The sequence below is a fragment of the Cervus elaphus genome, chromosome 21 (genome assembly GCF_910594005.1).
Source record: "Cervus elaphus chromosome 21, mCerEla1.1, whole genome shotgun sequence".
NCBI classification, from domain to species: domain Eukaryota; kingdom Metazoa; phylum Chordata; class Mammalia; order Artiodactyla; family Cervidae; genus Cervus; species Cervus elaphus.
In genome coordinates, this window is record NC_057835.1 from 6,402,044 (window position 1) to 6,421,073 (window position 19,030).

Below are 19,030 nucleotides of genomic sequence, written 5' to 3' on the forward strand. Positions count from 1 at the left end.
GCTGAAGTCCAGCCTGCCGCCGCTGGAGCCGGCCCCAGACGTTCTGGTGACTGGCCCACTCCTGGGGTGGGGTTCCGGGTGCTGGGCCACGTGGGCGAGTGGGGGAACAGAGCAGGGAGTCCCAGGCTCATGTGCCTTTCAGCCCAGCTTCACACAGACTTGCTTTGACCTTGGAAAAACCCTGGGTCTTTGGGCTCAGTCCCCTCAAATGGGGCTCTGGTCTCCATGCCAACTGTGTTCCATGAGAATCAGAGGGTGCTGGGGCAAACGCACAGCCGGAGATGAGCAGCCAGGGTCTGCTCAGGCCCCAGGTCTGCTGCGCGTGGCATATGCTCCCAAGGTCCCAGCCCTGCCTGAAACACACACTCACCACTCCACACACCTCACTCGGGCTCACCTACACCCTTGGCTCAGCTGTCACAAGCCCCGCCTGGAGCCGCTGCCAGCACGGGCACCTCCTTTTAAAGTTCAAATGAGTAGCCTTGCTCATTTTTTTCAAGGGGATTGATTATAGGTGCATCCAATCAGGTGACCATAACCCTTGGTTGTGATATACTCCTGTTGTTGGTCCATGATATTAGGTTTAGTTATTTACAGTAACAAAACATGTTGCCCCAAACCAAAGCTAGTACCTTGACAATAACCTATAAGTAACCATATGTTCCCCCATCTCATCTGCCTCCTACAGCAACAAGTTTTAAAAAGTTGAAGTCTAGTTGATTGACACTACTGCGTTAGTTTCAGGTGTATAGCAAAGTGATAGTTTTATATACGTGTGTGTGTGTGTATGTGTATATGTATACACGTGTGTGAATTATATATATTACACATGTATGTACACATGTACATGTATGCACATGCACATACATATAACATGTGCACATTATATGTGTGTGTATATATATATACACACACATACACACAGATTATTTTCCATTATAGGCTATTAGAAGATATTGAATCTAGTTCCCTGTTGAATAAGTAAATCTTTGTTGCTGATCTATTTTACGTATGGTAGTTTGTGTCAGTTAATCCCATACTCCTCATTTATCCCTCTCCCCTCCCTTCCCCATTTGGAAACCGTAAGTTTGTTTTCTGTAGATTCCGTAGGGTTTGATGCATGACTTCTGTGAATAAAGGCAGTTGACTTCTTCCTCTCCAATCTCGATGCCCTTTCTATCTCATTCTCTACTTTCAGCACACCCTAGAACCTCGAGACGGTGCTGGCCAGCAGTGATGAGGGCAGATGTCCCAGGCTTGCTCCTGATCTGATGGAGAACACACCTATCTTTACATTCAAGCATGCTGCTAGCTTCTTGTCAGGATGAAAAGCTTCCCTTCCATTCCTAGTTTACTGCGAGTGTTTATGAGGATGGAGGTTGGGCTTTGTCAGATGCTTTTGCTATATCTACTGTGATGATTGATTTTGATATGTTATATTCTCATTTTCACTTAGTTCAAATACTTCCTAATGTCAGTTTAGATTTTTGAAAAATTTGGTCTATGACTTATTCAGAAATATGTTAATTAGGTTCTAGTTTAATTCTTTTTTGTGTCAAAGAAAACACTTTACAGAAGTGTGAATCTTTTAGAATGCACTGGCCTGTGTCGCTAAACGTGCAGGGTGCCCTGACGGGCTGTGCATCCCGCTGTCCCTGGGGGATGCCCACAAACACCAGTCAGGTGAGGGCAGGGGCTCATGCTGTTTAAGTCTTCTGAGTACTCACCAAGTTTTGTCTCTTCTATCAGTGACTGAAAGGGGTGTGGAAATCCTGCTACAGCTGTGGTTGTCTCTCTCCTGCAGCTGTATCAAGTTTGCTTTGTTTATTTGAAATTCAGTTTATTCCACAAACACTTTGGACACCTGTCCTCCCGGGGAACAGACCCCAGCACCCTCATGGGACAACCATCCTTACTGCAGGTCTGCTCTTTGCTCTGGAGTCAGCTTTCTGGTGTTAATGGAGCTTGGATGTGTCAGCATCACAAGACTTGTTCCTGTTAACTTATTCGTGTCGCAATTTAAGGTGTCTTTTTTTGTTTTTTTTTTTCTACAGGAAGCATGTAGTTGGGTCTTGCTTTTCTATCTAATCTGGCAGTCTTGGCCTTTACCAGGAGATGGTCATGTTAAACTAACTACACATCAAGATAGTTGGGTTAATGTGACCATCTGACTGCTGGTTTCAATTTGTCCTTTATCTTTTGTTACTCTTTTTCTGTTTTTGTTTTCTTTTCAAGTTTCCATTTTATCTGTGTTTTTGGCTTATTTGCAACGGCTCTTTGCTCTCTTATTGGTTATTTCAGGGCTTTCAGCAGACATCTTTAGCCTATTGCTATGCGCTTCCGGTGATGCTGCCCCACTTCACACGCGGGGGCTCCCAGCACCACCCTGGCTCCCCAGCCCCTGTATTCCAGTGCCGTGCCTTTGCGTCCACACGCGTTACCAAAGCATCGATGCTCTGTGTGCTTTAAACAGCCGGTTATCTTTCAGCAAGATTTAAATAATGAGAAATGTGTCTCATACTTGCCACCACAGTTCCGTTTCTGCAGGCCTTGATTTCTTTTTGTAGATTCAGATATTATGTTTCCATCCTGCATCAGAGTCTTTTTGTCCAGAGACTTGCCTTTCAAAGATCTGACAGTGCCAGCATCTTGGCTGTCCTGTATCTGTGAAGGTCTTTATTTAGCTTTGGTTACTGAAGTGCATTTTCACTGGGTATAGAATTCAAAATTGGCGGGTTCCTCTTTTTGTTTTAGTGCTTTACACACTTGACCACTGTCTTATCACATAATTTTAGCCAAAAAAATAAAAATCTGCTGCCATCCTTAACTTTGTTCCTCCAATAAATAACAGGTCTTTTTTCCTTTGACTGTTCAATTGCTTTTTATTTTTATTTTTTGACACTTTCTCCTTAAGACTGCTTTTAAGCAATTCTGTATGGTAGAGCTTTTGTAATTTGCTTCATGTTCCTTGTGCTGGGAGTTTGTTGAACATCTGGAACTGTGGACTTATACTTTTCACCAAATATGGAGGAATTTTGGCCATTATTTCCTCACATACTCTCGTCACACACCCCACCCCCACGTCTTGGATGGGTCTGCTGGTACACGTATATTAGACTGCTTGAAGTTGACCTGCAGGTCACTAATATTCTTCTTACTTTCTTCTTTCTACCATTTTGGAACTAGAATTATATTTTTGTCAGGGTACTATGTTTCAAGTTTCACTAATCTTTGTTTTCTTTGACATCTCATCTGAATTTCATCCCATGGTGTGTTTTTTATCTCATACGTTTTGGTTTTCATCTTGAAAAGTTCTATTTGGATCATTTTTTCATATCTTCCTTGTCTTTATCTTACAAATTCAAGCTTTCCTCTAGTTTATTAACATGTGGAATACAGTTATAATAACTGTTTCAATGTGTTTGCCTACTAGCTCTATTATCTGTCATTCATGGGTGGATTTTGATTCATATTTCTCTTTCAATGTGGGTCATGTTTTCTTGCTTCATTGCATACCTGGTAATTTTTAAACAGATGTGAACCATCATAAATGAAGTTTGTTAATGTGCTGTGTATTTTTGTATTCCTATAATTATTTGGAGGCTTTGTTGTGATACACAGTTAAATTAATTGTAAGCTCTAAATCTTTTCAAATCTTAAAAAAAAAATCTTTGCTGGTGGGCTAGAGCAGCACTGATTCTGGAGTTCAATCTGCCTCAAAGACACCTCTGGACTCTGCCCTCTCCCCATGAATTAAGACATTCTCTACCCAGGCCAGTGTGTGCAGGCCCAGTCCCAGCATGCTGAGCTCTGGGGACCTTCTCTCCCACCCTGGAGGGGGGGTCCCACCTTCACCTGTTGAAGACGCCAGTTCTCTCTGTGCACCTCTCCCATCCCCAGCTCTCTGTCTCGTGGATGCCAGTGGCCTTGGCCTGCAGTGACACACCTCCACTGGGAGGGGGCACAGAGGGCAGACGGACCTGCCAGTGCTGGGCCCTCCGGCCCAGGGTCTGAGGGGAGAGGTGCTCATCACCTCTTTGATGCCCGTCCTCCTCTACAGCACTGAATAGCAACTCCGTCTCAAACTCATTTAGGTATTTCTTTTTCTTCTTCAGTCAGTTTAGTTCAGCCGCTCAGTCATGTCCGACTCTTTGCAACCCCATGGATCGCAGCACGCCAGGCTTCCCTGTCCATCACCAACTCCTGGAGCCTGCTCAAACTCATGTCCATTGAGTCAGTGAGGCCATCCAACCATCTCATCTTCTGTCATCCCCTTCTCCTCCTGCCTTCAATCTTTCCCAGCATCAGGGTCTTTTCAGATGAGTCAGTTCTTCACATCAGGTGGCCCAAATATTGGAGTTTCAGCTTCAGCATCAGTCCTTCCAATGAATATTCAGGACTGATTTCCTTTAGGATGGACTGGTTGGATCTCCTTGCAGTGCAAGGGACTTTCAAGAGTCTTCTCCAACACCGCAGTTCAAAAGCATCAATTCTTGGGCGCTCAGCTTTCTTTATAGTCCAACTCTCACATCCATACATGACTACTGGAAAAACCATAGCTTTGACTAGACGGACCTTGGTCGGCAAAGAATTGTCTCTGCGTTTTAACATGCTGTCTAGGTTGGACATAGCTTTTCTTCCAAGGAGTAAGCGTCTTAATTTAATGGCTACAATCACCATCTGCAGTGATTTTGGGGCCCCCTCCCCCGAGTTGTTCTCCTTAGAGTTTTACAAAATGCTCTTGCTTCTCTCCGACTGGCTCAGGATCAGGAACCAGGCCTGCTTTCTCCCGTTGTCTCCTGCAGGGGGTGTGGTACCCGCTCAGTACGCGCCCACTGAAGAAGACAATGGATACCTGGCTAGTGAGCTGTCATTACAAGGGTGCCAACTGTATTTCTGGTTCCAATTTGCATTACAGCATAGACTGTCTCCTTTGATCCTGAGAAACCTTTGGTCCCAGGTGGCAGATTGCAGCATTACTACGCAGAGGAACAGCCGTGTTTCCCTCATTTCAACCAGGCTTTATTGAGTGCTTGCCGCAGTCATTCCCACCACTTGGCGTAATCTCGTGGCATGGACCACAGTGATGCAATCACTTACTCATTCAACAATCACCCAGGGGCTCCTAGTGCCAAATGCCGGCAGGTCTGCGGTTCGCCACCACACGAGTACTGGGGCAGGTCTGCATATGGCTTTGTGTCTGAGTTCACATATCCGGGAACATGAGCCAAAAAACATTCCCCGGGAGAAGCAAGAAGGGAAAAGGAGAGACAGCAGGACTCACACCAGGACGCGGGTTTGAGCAAACGGAGGAGGCAGGCCCTGGAGACCAGATCCGGGAGGTGGGAGGACCACAGGGAGCTGTCTAAGGAGCCAGAGTGGGTGCTGCCCACCCCCTGGTAGCACCCATGGCTTGTGGAGCCCTGTTTCCTCCTGGGGTCTTGGAGGCAGATCTGATACCCCCAGAGGCTATAACACGAAGAGTTGGCATCTGTGGGGGCATTCTGTCTGTGCTCACCCCCAAGGTGCCTGGTGGCAGCTGGGCTGACCAGCTACCCTCTGGCCACCAGGGGCTGTACCAGAAGTCCATGCAAGCGCTTGACCTGCTCCTCCAGGCCTTCATCTCTGAGAACGAGAGCATGGATGAGATCTGCTTCCTCCTGCAGGTGAGGGCTCTCAGTGCCCATCCCACCCCGGGGCCCAGCCAGGGAGCATTCTGCAGGTGAAGGAGGGCCAGGAGGGCAGGTCAGCCAGTGTGCCCCGCACATGTACCCAAGTGCGAGGGGTGTTCGCCTCTTCCCTCAGAACAGTGCGGATCCTGCAAGGAGCAGGGAGGCCCGCTGCCCTTACCTCCGGGAGCCCCAGGGCAGGGAGGATCAGCCCCTGAGGGCTCTCCCCCAGCCTGGAGAGGCCGTCCCTGAAACACCAGCCTCCCTCTGCTCCCCCTGCCCAGCCCAGGGCCCAGGGGGACACCACTCACCCCAGAGCCCCGGGAGCCCCGAGGGACAGTCTCGTGGCCCCATGTGCTCCACCCTAGGGTGCCGGGCCACTGGACGGGCAGGAAAGGGTAATATGCCCTGTGGGCCGTGAGCCGCCCCTATCTCCTCCACTGTCCCAGCCGCGCCCCAGGAGGGCGGGCCTGTGGGCTGAGGGCCCTGGCTCTGGCCTCCACCCCAGCACGCGGAGCCCTGGCTGAAGTCGAGCAAAAGCTACGAGCGCAAGCGGGTAGTGCAGTCTGTCTTTCTGCTCCTCAAGTACGTGGCGGACTACGTGAAGCTCACCGTGAGTGCCCTGCCAGGCCCCTACCCTGCTTCCTCTCGCCTCCCGCAGTCCCTGTCCGCTGAGCACAGGGGTGGTTGGCGGGCGCTGGGGACTAGACACCATCCCACCAGGAGCCCAGTCCTGGGGTGGAGGTTGCGGTTCAAATAGAACAGGAACGACCTGGATGAAAAGGCTCCCCGTGAGCAAGACTGGAAGGAAAGAGGGGGGAGCTGGGGGGCTACCTGGAGCCCTCAGGCAAGGCCCGACAGAGAGGGCAGTGTTTGAGGACCGGGCAGCCGATACAAGGACCAGCTAGAGGAGCGCTTAGCTGAAAGCTCTCAGCCCCAGGACCAGCGGTGGGGGAAACAAGACACAAAGACCTGGAGGGGACAGGACGGGCCCTGGTGCGGTCACTCCACCCTCAGCCAAGGCCCCGAAGCTGCTGAGATACAAGAGGAAACAGAAAAATATCCCAAAGCAGCCAGAAGGAAAGAGTGCACACACACAGGCGTGCACACATGCACACGGGGAAGGAAGGACAGGAAGTCCACCAACTTCCGGTCAGAAGCAAGGAGGAAATGGGGGTCCTGAGGGTGAACGAGGGCCCCTCTGCAGATGTGGCGCCAGCACCCGACCCACGAGACTCGGAGCACAGGAAGCAGCTGAGAGCTGCAGGGCAGGGAGGGACGGTGGAGGCCGGCAGCGCTCACTGCTCTCCTCCCCCAGGAGGAGGCCATGCCCTCGGGGCTGGGCCGCCAGGTGGGCCTGCTGCTGCTGCTGTGGCGGGACCAGGACCAGCTCACCCAGAGCCACTCCCACCAGTGCGTCTACCTCCTCCTGCAGCTTCTGATCCAGCAGAAGGGTGAGCCGTGGGGCGGGGGGAGGCCTCCCTTGTGGCATGCGGGGAGGGTGTCGTCTCCCAGGCTGCAGGTGGCAGGCCTCCTGACCCAGCGTCCCTCCGCAGGGAGCTCGTCAGAGTTCATGCATCTGAATAAGATGAAGAACTCTGAAGCACAGGCTCACAAAGACTCAGAGCTGTTCTGCAGTTTGGTGAAGGTGAGGGCTGGGAAGTGTGGAGGCTGCTGGCAGCTGGCCCGGGGCTCCTGCAGAGCCCCACACTGCCCAAGAGCACAGGGTCGGCCTGCCCATTTCACAGATAGGGCCAGTGGAGGGCCTCTGCAGTCTGTGCAGGGTCAGGTTAGCAAGCGCCCGGTCCCCAGAGCTCTTTCCAGGGAAGCACCCTGTCTTCCCCTTAGAACTCCGCCCCCGCCCCGCTCACCCAACCGTGATGGGTCCTTTAGGAGACGCAGAATCTGTGGTCTCATAGACATTTTCAGAACCTCCCTTCCCAGCATCCTCTCCTTCTGGCCCCCCGTGGTCCCCCACTAGGGTGACAGCTTACCTTAGCACCCCCTGTCCCCAGTTCGGGCAAGCAGGATGGCTGGTCTCCCTTCTCTCGCCCCCTCTGCACCCCCCTACCCCCACCGAGATCATGTCCTCGGGCTCAGCTCTCCCTTCGAGTTGGACTGGGATTCTAGGGCTTGGGTTTGGGTCCAGGCTCTGCGCCTAACTGGCTGAGTACCCTGGTGGGTCTGTCAAACTTTCTGTGCCCGTTTCCCCACCTTCCAAGGGAGGATCACCGAGCCTGGATCCTAGCCACTCTCAGCACAGGCTGGGACAGGAGCACGGATGTCCCTGGAGACCCTCCCTGGGGGCTCACAGCTGAGAAGCCCATCCCTCTAGCGGGTTCCCCAGAGGCGGGGCCAGCCAGGGCAGCGCCCTTGACCAAGGAGGGGGGAGGGCTGAGCCAACGGGGGAGGCACCAGAGCCAGCCCCACCCTGTCTATCCCAGCTAGGGGTGGAGCAAGGCTGCTCGCTCTCTGCCTCTGCAGAGCAAGTTTCCAGAGAAGGGGCAGCTGTGAGGCTGCAGCGGCCACATTTCTGGCCACTGGGCAGGGGTGCATGGCCTGTGGCGGCCAGCTGGGCCGGCACCGACAGCCTGCTGGGGGTAGGGGTTCAGCTGGGGCCCTCCAAGGGTCTCTGCAGCCTGTGCAGCTGGCGCTCACTCTGTCCCCGGGTAAGAGCGCACCCCAGCTTCGTCTCCAAGCCCACACGGGGGATGGCCTGGGCAGCGGCTGCCGGGGGAGGACACCCTTGGCCCTGAGCCTGGCCCCTCTGCGGCAGACCTTGGACGAGTACCTGACGGTGGCGCAGCACACGCAGCTTGTGCTCACGCTCCTGCAAGGGCTGTGCAGCCACGACGGCCTCAGCTGCCACCTGGCCTCGGAGCTGCTCCTGACCATCATGGAGGACCGCAGCATCAAGCCAGAGCAGGTGGGCTGCCAGCGGGGGCCGTGCGCACACCGGGCCTCTTCACCGAGGCCCCCTGAGCCCTGGAGGCGGGAAGTCCTGAGGCTGCTCTTGGCCATCGGCTCTGGTCGGCAGGGCTGAGTTTTAGCCAGGCCCAGGTGTCCCCATCTGGCTGGACTCCTCAAGGTCCCAGGCCCCTTCCACAGGCCATCAGAGGAGCACCCTGCCTCTGTCGCAGTCTCGTCCAGCAAAAAAGAAACGGGCCCCACTCCCACCAAGATTTTAACTGCCCTGGTCTGGCTTGGCCAACCTTAGTCCACAGCCCACTCGGAAAGTGACCTTCCGCAGTGACGGCCAGGCCCACTGGCCCCTTGAGCTGATGCCCATTTTCGCAGAGCCTGCAGCAATGGCGGGCTCAGCACAGTTGGGGGCAGCACCCTTGGGGCCTGCACAGGTCCAGACACCCCACTGGCTGCTGGCAGGGACGCCCTCCTGGAGGAGACCCGGCATGGGGGCTGCTCCAAGGATCTCGTGGCCCGGCCTCCCTGCACAGGTGGCCGAGACCCTGCAGGAGCTGTTTCAGCAGCTGCCCTGCGTCATTCTGACAAGCATCCTGCAGACCATGATGAAGGCCGTGGCGGTGCTGGGCATGCAGCACACGCAGCAGACCGTCGAAGTGATTCTGTCCCTGTGCCCTCCCTCAGACAGGTAGGTTACTTGCGCCCACGGCCCAAAGGTGAACACCCGTCCATCTCCGCGGCCCGCCCTCCAGTCCACAGATACTTCCCGAACAGACTCGGTTCCTGGGAAGGCAGAACTGCCCACCACTTCCACCCGACCCTCCCCCGCCACTGCCTAGACTCCAGAGCCAGGGGGACCAGGGGTCTCTGAAGATGCGCCACGCTGAGGGGCTAAGGCAGAGTGTCCCAAGAGGGACCCCTTGGCATGGATGCATCCCTTCAGGCTCAGAGAGGTCCCAGGAACCAACCTGCAGAGGGCGGGGAGGTCAGCTGGGGAACGTGACAGCACTAATGAGCCCCCAGCAGCTCCTGCCGCTGCGCGGCCCTGAGCACACTGTGTCCCAGCCGCCCCCTGGGCTAATGCGGGGTTTCCAGGAGCCAACACCGTGAGGGCCATAGCATCATGTTAGAAACACAGCCTCCGGCCAGCCCCAGGGTAACTCAGTCCGCAGTGGAATTCTAACCTGACTTGAGTGGTGTGTGAACTCTGAGGCCCAGGGGTGCTGGCAGTCACAGTGCCTCCTGAAGCACCTCGGGGAGCAGCAGCCTGCTGTGGGGTCAGCTGTGCCCCCCGACACTCACCTCAGGGCTCACCTGTCCCCCAGGCTGCTGAGGGGTGCACCCTGCTGGGTACGAGCCTCACTTTACGAGTGAGGGGACAGGCAGGAGAAGGACAAGGTTTGCTCACATCCTGGGTGATGGGATATGAGGCAGGCTTGAGTGTGAATACTGGGGAGAGCCAGCCCAGACAGAACTTCAAGCAGGCATCCCCCCCACTCCCGCCATGGGTCACCGGAAGATAGCCGCTGGACCCCCCAGACTGGGGGCTTCCCTGATCCGGCAGGGCCTGGCTACCTCCACTGCCCTGCTGCCCTGGGGTTGTGTCCCGGTGGCCCCTTGCCCAGAGTGGCCAGCCAGCTGGTGGGACTGATCCCCGCCTCCCCAGGCAGGTCACGCCCCTGTGGAAGGCCCTGGCCACCAACAGCCGGCTGGCCCGCAAGGTTGTCACGCTGCTCTACGTGAAGCTGAGGCTGCGGCCGCCCCGGGAGCTCATCAAGGCCCCTGTGCAGGCCGAGCTTGTTTCCCTGCTGGTGAGCCCTTCCCCTGCACCCCACCCCCTGCAGTGGAGTCTGACATCCGGTGGCCAGGGTGGTCTGGCAGAGGGACTCCCTGGATGCTGAGTCCCAGGGTGGGGCCAGCTCAAGCCTGGCAGCAGACCGTCCTCAGGGACCAAGGGCAGTGCCTGTGCTGCTGCAGGCCCTGGGCACCATTTACGAGCTGCTCTACATGGATGAGTACAAGGCCACGGTGCGCTGGGCCTTCGCAGGGATCCTCCTGGGCCTTCTCACCCAGCTCCACTACCTGTTTGAGCTGGATATGGTGGAGGGCATGTCCGACTACCAGGAGGAGGCCTTGGAGGACAAGGCCCTCAGCCCCTGCAGGTGAGATGCGAGACTCAGCCTCTGGGCCCAGCCCCCTCTCAGGACCCCAACCCATACCTTCTTTCTGGCTCCTTCCACTCACCCCTAGAAGCCCTGGTGGGCAAAAGGACCTGGGCTAAGGGCTGGAGACCCACCCAAAAAGGACAACTTCTGGTCCCCCCTGGGGGTCCAGGGAGGGTAGCAGGAGGCTCAGACAGCGACCAGCAGGGCGATTCCTGCAGGAGGGACGCGTGGAAGGAGGCCGCTTACCCCACCCAATTGGGGGAGCGCAGGTTATGCTGGAGAAGTGGGCCCTTGCCCTCATTCACCCCCTCTCAAGACCCTTCTTGCCCCTAGGACATGCCTGGAGGCCCTAAAGGGTCTCTTCTGGACCACCAATTACTGGGAGGTGTTTGCTCACCTCAAGCTACTGAGGGGCTGGGAGCTCTTTGAGCACCTGGAAACCTACACCGAAGGGGTGACCCTCCTGGCCAGGTAAGCTCCAAGCCTGGGAGGGGCCTGCCCCAGACCGCACCCCTGATGGACCCCCCCTCCCCCGCCACCCAAACTCCTTACTGGGACCCTGCACTCCAGACTGAGTCATCTCCCTGAGTGAGGAAGATCTGTTGGGGTAGAGGGGTCCCCTTGGCCAAGGAGGGAGACTTCATGCTCCCTTGTCTACCTCCTCCATCTAACAGGGCCATGGCCCTTTATGACTGTGAGGTCAAAGCGGTCTTGGGGCAGGCAGTCATCTTCCTGAAGAGCCCTGAAGAACGGGACAACATCGTTGCCATCCTCATCCTCACAGAGGTCAGCCCCTTCCGGCCACACCTCACCTCTGCCCCTCACCAGTGCCTTCTGGCCCTCAGGACAGAGAATGGACTTCCATCCCTACCCCTGAAATACAGGCCCCATAACTTCCGCCTTCCATGTCAGATCTACTTGCTGCCTGGAAACGCTTCCTTGCCTCTAACCCCACTATCTCATGCCAGTTTACGGGCCCGTTTCCCCTGGCAGCCATAAGTAACTGGTGACCTGACTGTGCCACCCCTACCTAGTTTCTCAGTGGCCAAGAGCTCACCCAGTACATGTCTCGGAGAACCATAGACAGCGTCCTGAACCTGGGCCTCAACAACCCCAAGCCGCTGGTGAGGGCCATGAGCCTAAAGGGCCTCAGCAGTAGCCTCATGCAACCACAGAAGGTGAGAAGGCAGCAGGGAGGAGGCTTCAGGGAGGAGGAGGGTGCGGTGGAAAAGAGCCTCCGCGGCAGGTCACATCAGAAGGGGTGGATGAGCAAGGCGCAGCAGGCCGGGGCAGGGCAGATGGGGAGGGCTGCAGCGCCACGGGGTCCTAGACGTTCTGGACCGGAAGGGGCTCAGCGACTTTGAAGTCCGCGACCCCGGCCTCCTCTCCAGGTAGACATCCCTAACTGGAGGCACTCCTGCCAGGTCGTCCGTCCATACTCCACCTGGACACCGAGAGCTCGCACCTGCCTCGATGTGGACGCCCTTCCCGCTCCTGCCCCGCGGGCCTCCGGGCACACGTCCTCCTCCAAGACCCCGGCTCGGGGCTGGGGCCGGGCCTCCACTGGGCGCAAAGGGGGTCCAGGAGTGCGGAGGAGAGGTGGCCTCAGTGGGGGACTCAGCCCGGGGAAGTGGCGCCAGTGGAGAGGCGGGGAAGGGCATCATGGAGGCCGCCCGTGTCTCCCGGCAGGTGGTCCTGCTCCGGAACCAGCTGACCGGGCTGCTGGACAGCTTCCTGAAAGCCCAGCCCCAGGACCTGCTGGGTCTGATGGAGGTCCTGGGTGACGTCCTCCACCACCTGGGCGCCCAGGGCGTCGGCGCCGTCAGCGTCAAGATGGCTCAGCACCTGCTGCCGCTGTTTGAAGCCGTGAGGAACCCAGTGCCCAAGCCTGCCAATCAGAACAGCCAGAGCCGCCACACCCCACGCCCACCCCCCACCCCTGCCAATCAGAACAGCCAGAGCCGCCACACCCCACGCCCACCCCCCACCCCTGCCAATCAGAACAGCCAGAGCCGCCACACCCCACGCCCACCCCCCACCCCTGCCAATCAGAACAGCCAGAGCCGCCACACCCCACGCCCACCCTCACCCCTGCCAATCAGAACAGCCAGAGCTGCCACACCCCCTGCCCACCCCCACCCCTGCCAATCAGAGCAGCCAGGCGCGCTAACTTCTGCCAATCAGAGCAGCCAGAGAGGTTAACCCCCTCCAGTCAGAGCCGCCGAGGCTGCTTCTCCTGGCGTTGTGGATACTTCCACAGGTGGAGCCCAGCGGGAACCTGGCCCAGGGCAGGAGGGTTCTGTGAGGCCTTGAGGCTGCCTCGGAGATAGTCATCCGCATTCCTCACCCAGAAGTGGCGGTGGGCTGGGAGCAGAGGGCAGAGCCCAGCTAGGTTCACACGTGGAGAATGAGTGGGGGCAGGGTAGATGGTTTCAGGGGTTCTGAATGAATGAGAGGCTTAAGAGTGGTGAGGCTTGAACTGAGGCAGGGCCGCTGGGCCACCAGAAGGACCTCAGGGGTGCGGGCACACTGGGGATGGGGAGGCCAGGGTATGAGGGGTGAGGCCCGGTGGCTTCCACTCTCGAGGTGAGGAAAGGGGGCTGGAGCCGGTCGGGGGCGAGGGGCAGGCCGACGATGCCGCCGTTCATGCGGTGTCTAGGAGAGCTCTGGGGCTGCTGTCCCAAGGTGGTCCTTGAGGCCGGAGGAGCTGGGGTGCAGAGGAGGACAGTGGGGTTGAGCACTCAGTGTGGCCCAAGGACAGAGATGCTATTGTCAGCCCCTGGGCATAAAAGGGGAAACTGAGTCCTGCACTGACGAAGCCTTGCTCAGGGTCACAGAGCTAGCCGGTGACAGAGCCAGCTCCGGGGTCTGTGCTCTAACCCCCGTCCTGTCTCCCTGGGAGTTGGAGGTGTGGTTGCTGGCAGCCTGAGGCTCCCAGAGAAACAGCACAGGAGAAACACCGGGGTAAGAGGCCCACCCAGGAGAAGGCGGCAGCTGTGGGAGGGGGAGGCAGGAGCGGGCAGCCAGCTGCTGTGACCTGTGCCTGGCCCTGGGCAGCAGGGCCAGGGGAGTGGAGGGAGGGGGTCGGCTCGCCCTGTGCCCAAGAGAGCGGGTGTGATGGCACCCGCTGGCCACTGCCATCGCTGGGCTGGAACGGAAGGTGAGAGGCGGGTGGCAGCAGGCAGGGTGAGTGGCCTGGTGGGGCTGGGCTGCAGTGGGGCCTTGGGCACCAGCAGATTGCCTGGCTGAGGAGAAGACCTGCCCGTCTCTGGCAGGAGCAGGAGGGCGTGCGCGGCGGAGCCATCTTCCTCTACGGAGATGTCATCTACAGCGGTGGCAAGAAGTTCCGGCAGGCGCTCAAGAGCCATGCCTTCCAGGCCCTGGTGCCCCTGCTCTTCCACCTGGCCGACTCCTGCCCTGAGGTGGTCACGGTGAGTGGTCTGGCGTGCCTGTCGTCATCAGCTTGGGTTGTGGTTGTAAACCGCCCAGACGTTGTCGCTGAGACCCTGGCCCGGGCCCTGGAAGGGCCAGCAGCCCGAGGCCGCTCTCCGTGGTGTGTGGATGGTCGCCCTCTCCCTGTGTCCTCACGCGGGACGCCTGTGTCCCGACCCCTCTCCTTACCAGAGCACCAGTCATACTGGATCAAGGCCGCTGTCAGACCTCGCTTTAACTCAGTCACCTCCCTAAGGACCTTTTCTCCAAATACATTCATACCCTAAAGTCCTGGGGTTTAAGACTTCAACACATGGATCTTGGTGACATAAAAGTGCTCATCCCGGGGACACAGGGACACAGGGACTCTCTAAAGGAGTCGTGAGACCAGGGTCTATGGCTGGTGGGGGCTGGTGAGCAAAAGGCCAACACTCTTTCCTTGGGTGCCTAGCCCCTGAACTGGGAGATGCACTCAGGGTTGGGAAGGAGGCCTGGGTGGCCAAGGCACCTCTGGAATCCTCCTGTGAATGACAGCAGGACACCTGCGGGTCTCGGGGAGTGAAAACTCTGCTGCGGGGGCCCCACTTCATGCCATGGTGCAGCTCCCCTGAGGTACAGCTGGGAGGGGGTGCTTGCTGGGCCCAGGAGGGTGCAATGTGGGGGTGGTAACGTGTCTCTGGGCACCCGCAGAAGGCAAAGTTAACCTTCCTGCGCTGCGCCATCCTGCTGAAGTGGGAGTTCCGGAAGGAGTTATTCAGGAAGTTGGCTTGGGGTCATGGCCCAGGCGCTGAGAACGACATCTTTATCTACATGGTGAGATGCTGGGCTCCCCCGGGGGTGGGGCAAGGAGGCAAGGGAGGTGGAGACGGGCTGGGTGCCAACAGGGTCCCTCGAGGGGTTCCCAAGTGGGCAGGGCAGATGCCAGCGCTCCCTCGGGTGTCCCCGCCTCAGTCCTGTGGGTGGGTATTGTTTATTAAATGCCGGCTCCATGTTGGGTTGGAGACTTCAGCCCCTGGGAGGACACTGTTGCCTCTCTGCCGTGGCACTCAGGGCCTCCAGGGTGGGCCACCAGGAGACCACACCCTGCCACGGGTCTGGACCAGGGGGCCGGGCCAGCAGCAGCCCCACAACGCTGTGGAGAGGCCCCGGGGGACACGGCCACCCCTGACATCCCAGTGCTGACATCGGGCAGGCCCTGTAGGTCCCAGAACCGGCAGTGGACCAGACCCCCACCTGGCGTGGAGGAGATGTGTGTGGAGGTGGACGTGGACAGGCTGGGGAGAGCAAGAGACGCTGCAGCTCCACAGCTCCGTGTTCTGGGCCCAAGAAGATCCCTGCCCCGGCTGGCCCTGCCCGCCCAGCCATGGCAGATGCAGGCTCCAGGCGCAGACAGGGCCCGGCTCCAAGGCCCGGAGGAACAACAGGACACTGGATCCCCGTGCATGCGCCTCTGAACAGAGGAGACCCGCAGACCTGCAGACCCGCCCGCACCCTGTGGACTCTGATGGCCCAAAGTGTTCCCAGAAGGGGCATAGGCCATTCCTGGGAGACATCTGGACTGTATGCGGAAGGGGTGACCGGGAGGCGAGATCCCACCGGAGATGGGCGTGAGAAGGGCGGGTCCTGCAGAGCTGCAGTCCTGCCAGGGGTCCAGATTGCCTGCCCTGGACCAGCCCTGGATCAGCCCTGGACCCAGCCCGGAGTCACGGCCCTCACCCTTTCAGGCTTGGAAGGCAGGGCCAGGAAGCATGAGGGCCACTGCCCATTGCTCACCCGTCTCCTTCCCCACCACCCCAGGTGGAGAGCAACTTCAACAGCTACCACCAGTTTCTGATGCAGGCGCTAGTGTACCTGGACAGCCCCAACAGGCGCCTGAAGCTCACAGCCATGAAGTTCATCGGTAGGTGTGGCCATTGCCCGATCCACGTGAAGCCGCAGTCTGGGGCCCTGAGGTCCACTGGGTCCGCCAGCTGGGCACCTGCCCCTTGTCCTTGCCTGCCTCCCTCAGCGGCCCCCCCCCTCCCCCCTGCAGGGGGCATCCTGCAGGACTACTTCAGCAATCTCTGCTTCTACCTGAAGAAGGACGACGTGAAGACTCTCAAGAAATGTAAGCACAGGGCCACCCTGAGCTGCATGGGAACTGCCCTGATGCTGGAGTGGCCTCAGCCCCTCCCCAGGGCGGGCCGTCATCTTCCCCTTGAGAACTGACCCCAGGACAGGCCGTGACCTACCCACCCCCCCACCCACAACCTACGTGGGCCCGGGGGACAGGCTGTGACCCCCCGTACCCTCTGATGGAGCCCCCAGAAGGGCAGTGTCTTCACAGACCAGATCCTCAGGGCGCGTCCTGTCCCCTCCCTCTGTGCCTGCCCTCCGCACCGCGGCCGGCTGTGCCGCGGCTGGAGGACCCTTGGGTCTCTGCTGCAGACTTCGAGACGCTCAGGCAGGACCCGGACTCCATGAGCCGCAGGTTCTGCAAGCACTTCTCCAAAGACGTCGCAGAGCTGTCGCAGTACGTCATGATCTTCTGAGTCAGCCTGGGGCTGCCGATCCTTGCAGTTGGTTTTGTTGTGTTGTGTTGTGTTTTTTGGTTCTGTATTAAATATGAGGAGTTTCTTCTGGCCTCCCTGGGCTCTTCCTACCTTGAGCCCTCCTGATGCCCCCTCTTCAGCCAGGGCCCGGCAGCCTCCCCATCAGACCCAAATGCTGACTGGCCCTGGACCCAAAGGGCCGGCAACACAGGGTCCTCAGCATCTCAGCTGGGCATCTCCTTTTGCTGCGAGAGCCAGGCACTCCCCGAGGGCACTGGGCCTGGAGCCTCAGGGGTTGCCTTGGCACCCCCTCCTCACTCCTCCCCAGCCTTTCAAGATCCCATGATGCTTCCTCCCAACTGCTCAAATCTTCCACGTGCCTCACCCTGGTCCAGGCCCTGAGCTCCCCACCTTCCTGTGCCGACCCCCTGCTAAATGAGCATCCCACCCCTGCCCATCCTGCCCTCAGGATCCTGTTTAAGTCTGAAGCGTGGCCCCGGGACCCTCGGCGATTTGGTCCCCACCTTCCACTGCCTTTCGGTCGAGGTCTTCCCCCTGCCTCTGCAGAGCCTAGGGGCCCTGCCCAGCCCTGCCCAGGGCTGCCATCCTTCCCAGCCCAGACTTCACGTCTTCCCCTGCGAGGTCTTCCCTCCTGCCAGGGCCCAGGTGGGAGCCTCTGGCTGTGCCCAGCGAGGAACCTGAGCGTCAGCAGTTGGCGGGGCGGGTGGCGTGGAGCCACAGGAGCCAAGGGCAGAGTGTATCTTCAGAGAGAAGGGGGAGTGGTGGGCAGTGTGGAGTGCTCCCAAGGTTGGGGGTAAGGAAGGCAGAAGGATGCAGGTCTTCGCAGGGTCACCTCAGGGTCGGCAGATGGGACAGAAGATAAAGGGAGAGAGTCCAGCCTCCATGGCGCACAGACTAGATGCTCTGAAGACACCTCCCACCAAAATACAACCAGATCTTGGATAAGTTACAATAACTGTGTTTTTTAATGTATGGCTGCCTCTCAAAGTCACTGGTGTGAACAAGTGGAGAGCAGTCTGACCCTTGGATGACTAGAATATACATATCTGATAACCCAGCCATTCCACTCCCACCTTTACAAAGCAAAGGGATCCTTGTACAAGTCCGAAAGTGCAGAGCAGTGCTTGTGATGGTGGGACGTTTGAGACGTGGACACACGGACCACATCCAGCTCCCTTGGACGTGACGATGAGTTTTTAGATAGAACACAAAAGAACAATCCATGGAGGAAAAAATGATGCTAATTTTTTTAGTTTTAAAATTTAATTAAAAAAATTTTTTTAATTAAAAAATCTTGCTCTGCAAAAGATACTGTTGAAAGATTGAAGAGACCAGTCAGAGACTGGAAGAAAATACTGGCAAAACATGTATCTGATAAAGGATATCTAAAACATACGAGGAACTGAAACTCAGCAATAAGAAAATGAACACTTCCGTGTTCCTCTTGTGTGACGGTTGTGAGAGTCTCAGTCCAGACCTCACCCCAGTCCTACTTGGCTGTGAGAGTCATATGTTGTTGAAACTCATCAAATGCTTAAAATGGGTGATACTTATTATATATACTTTGTATCTCATAAAGTTGAATAAAAATATAAAATTCAAGAACGCACATCACAGTTTTTACGCACAGAAAATGTTGTTATGTATAGCATCATATAATCTGTGGTACACGTTCGGCAGTATTTTTTATTAAAAGAAACCATGTCAAGAAAAAAAAAGCGAAATAGCAGATCAGATGCACACATAGCAACCCAGATGGATCTTTGAGAAAAAAAAATGCTTAGTGGAAAAAAGTGAAAAACAAAATTGAGATATATAGCAATATAATTTAAATAAATTTAAAATATGTACCCTTTTATACCGTGGTTATAGAAGATGTTCACATTACAGGAAGCTTGCGAAGGGTGTAAGGAACCTCTATACTATCTCAGCAATTCTTCTGTAAGCTTATTTCAGAATAAAAAGCTTTTAGAAAACACTTATTTTTTTCCTCCCTAAGAGCACTTACAAACAAAAAAGGCACATTAACTAAATTAGAGTAGTTGCTTATAGGTTGGTGGGAGGATTCTGGGGACAAAGAAGAATAAATAAACACGTTAATAAGCCAGAGTGGGACTTGCGTGGGCAGTGGTGATAAAGTGCCAGACCTTAATCCTCTGTGGAAAGAAGGGTTTACCATCAACAGATTGAGGGGCTTAGGAAAACATACTCCAGGAGGAAGGAGGAATGAAACTTAAAATACCCTGGTGCGACAGAGTGATTTATAATAATAAACACATACTTGGTCTTC

The 19,030-nt window shown here is 56.7% G+C and overlaps 1 protein-coding gene and 1 long non-coding RNA gene across 4 annotated transcripts; both read left to right on the plus strand.

The window, feature by feature from the left end:
- Positions 1 to 10,329: 10,329 nt before the first annotated feature.
- On the plus strand, positions 10,330 to 11,555 carry LOC122679422. The gene is made up of 3 exons (XR_006336397.1): positions 10,330 to 10,402; positions 11,090 to 11,227; positions 11,431 to 11,555. It is a non-coding gene; the product is annotated as an uncharacterized LOC122679422 (long non-coding RNA).
- A 2,220-nt stretch (positions 11,556 to 13,775) lies between these two features.
- On the plus strand, positions 13,776 to 16,798 carry LOC122679421 (maestro heat-like repeat family member 5). Of its 3 annotated transcripts, XM_043880084.1 has the most exons (6): positions 13,776 to 13,942; positions 14,032 to 14,187; positions 14,879 to 15,001; positions 15,986 to 16,088; positions 16,221 to 16,295; positions 16,616 to 16,798. In XM_043880084.1, the coding sequence occupies exons 1-6, from the start codon at positions 13,874 to 13,876 to the stop codon at positions 16,717 to 16,719; spliced, it is 630 nt and encodes a 209-aa protein (XP_043736019.1). In that variant the 5' UTR covers positions 13,776 to 13,873; the 3' UTR covers positions 16,720 to 16,798. The 3 variants fall into 3 exon arrangements, with proteins under 3 accessions (XP_043736019.1, XP_043736016.1, XP_043736017.1); XM_043880081.1 differs by having other exon boundaries at positions 15,986 to 16,295; XM_043880082.1 differs by having other exon boundaries at positions 14,032 to 14,178; positions 15,986 to 16,295.
- The last annotated feature ends 2,232 nt before the right edge of the window (positions 16,799 to 19,030 follow it).

Excerpts from the sequence above, each read along its gene's own strand:
- LOC122679421 (XM_043880081.1), top strand. The coding sequence starts at position 13,874 with ATGGCACCCGCTGGCCACTGCCATCGCTGGGCTGGAACGGAAGGTGAG. Across the intron at positions 13,943-14,031 it reads GGCGGGTGGCAGCAGGCAGG|GAGCAGGAGGGCGTGCGCGG; the intron begins GTGAGTGGCCTG and ends CGTCTCTGGCAG. Across the intron at positions 15,002-15,985 it reads ACGACATCTTTATCTACATG|GTGGAGAGCAACTTCAACAG; the intron begins GTGAGATGCTGG and ends CCACCACCCCAG.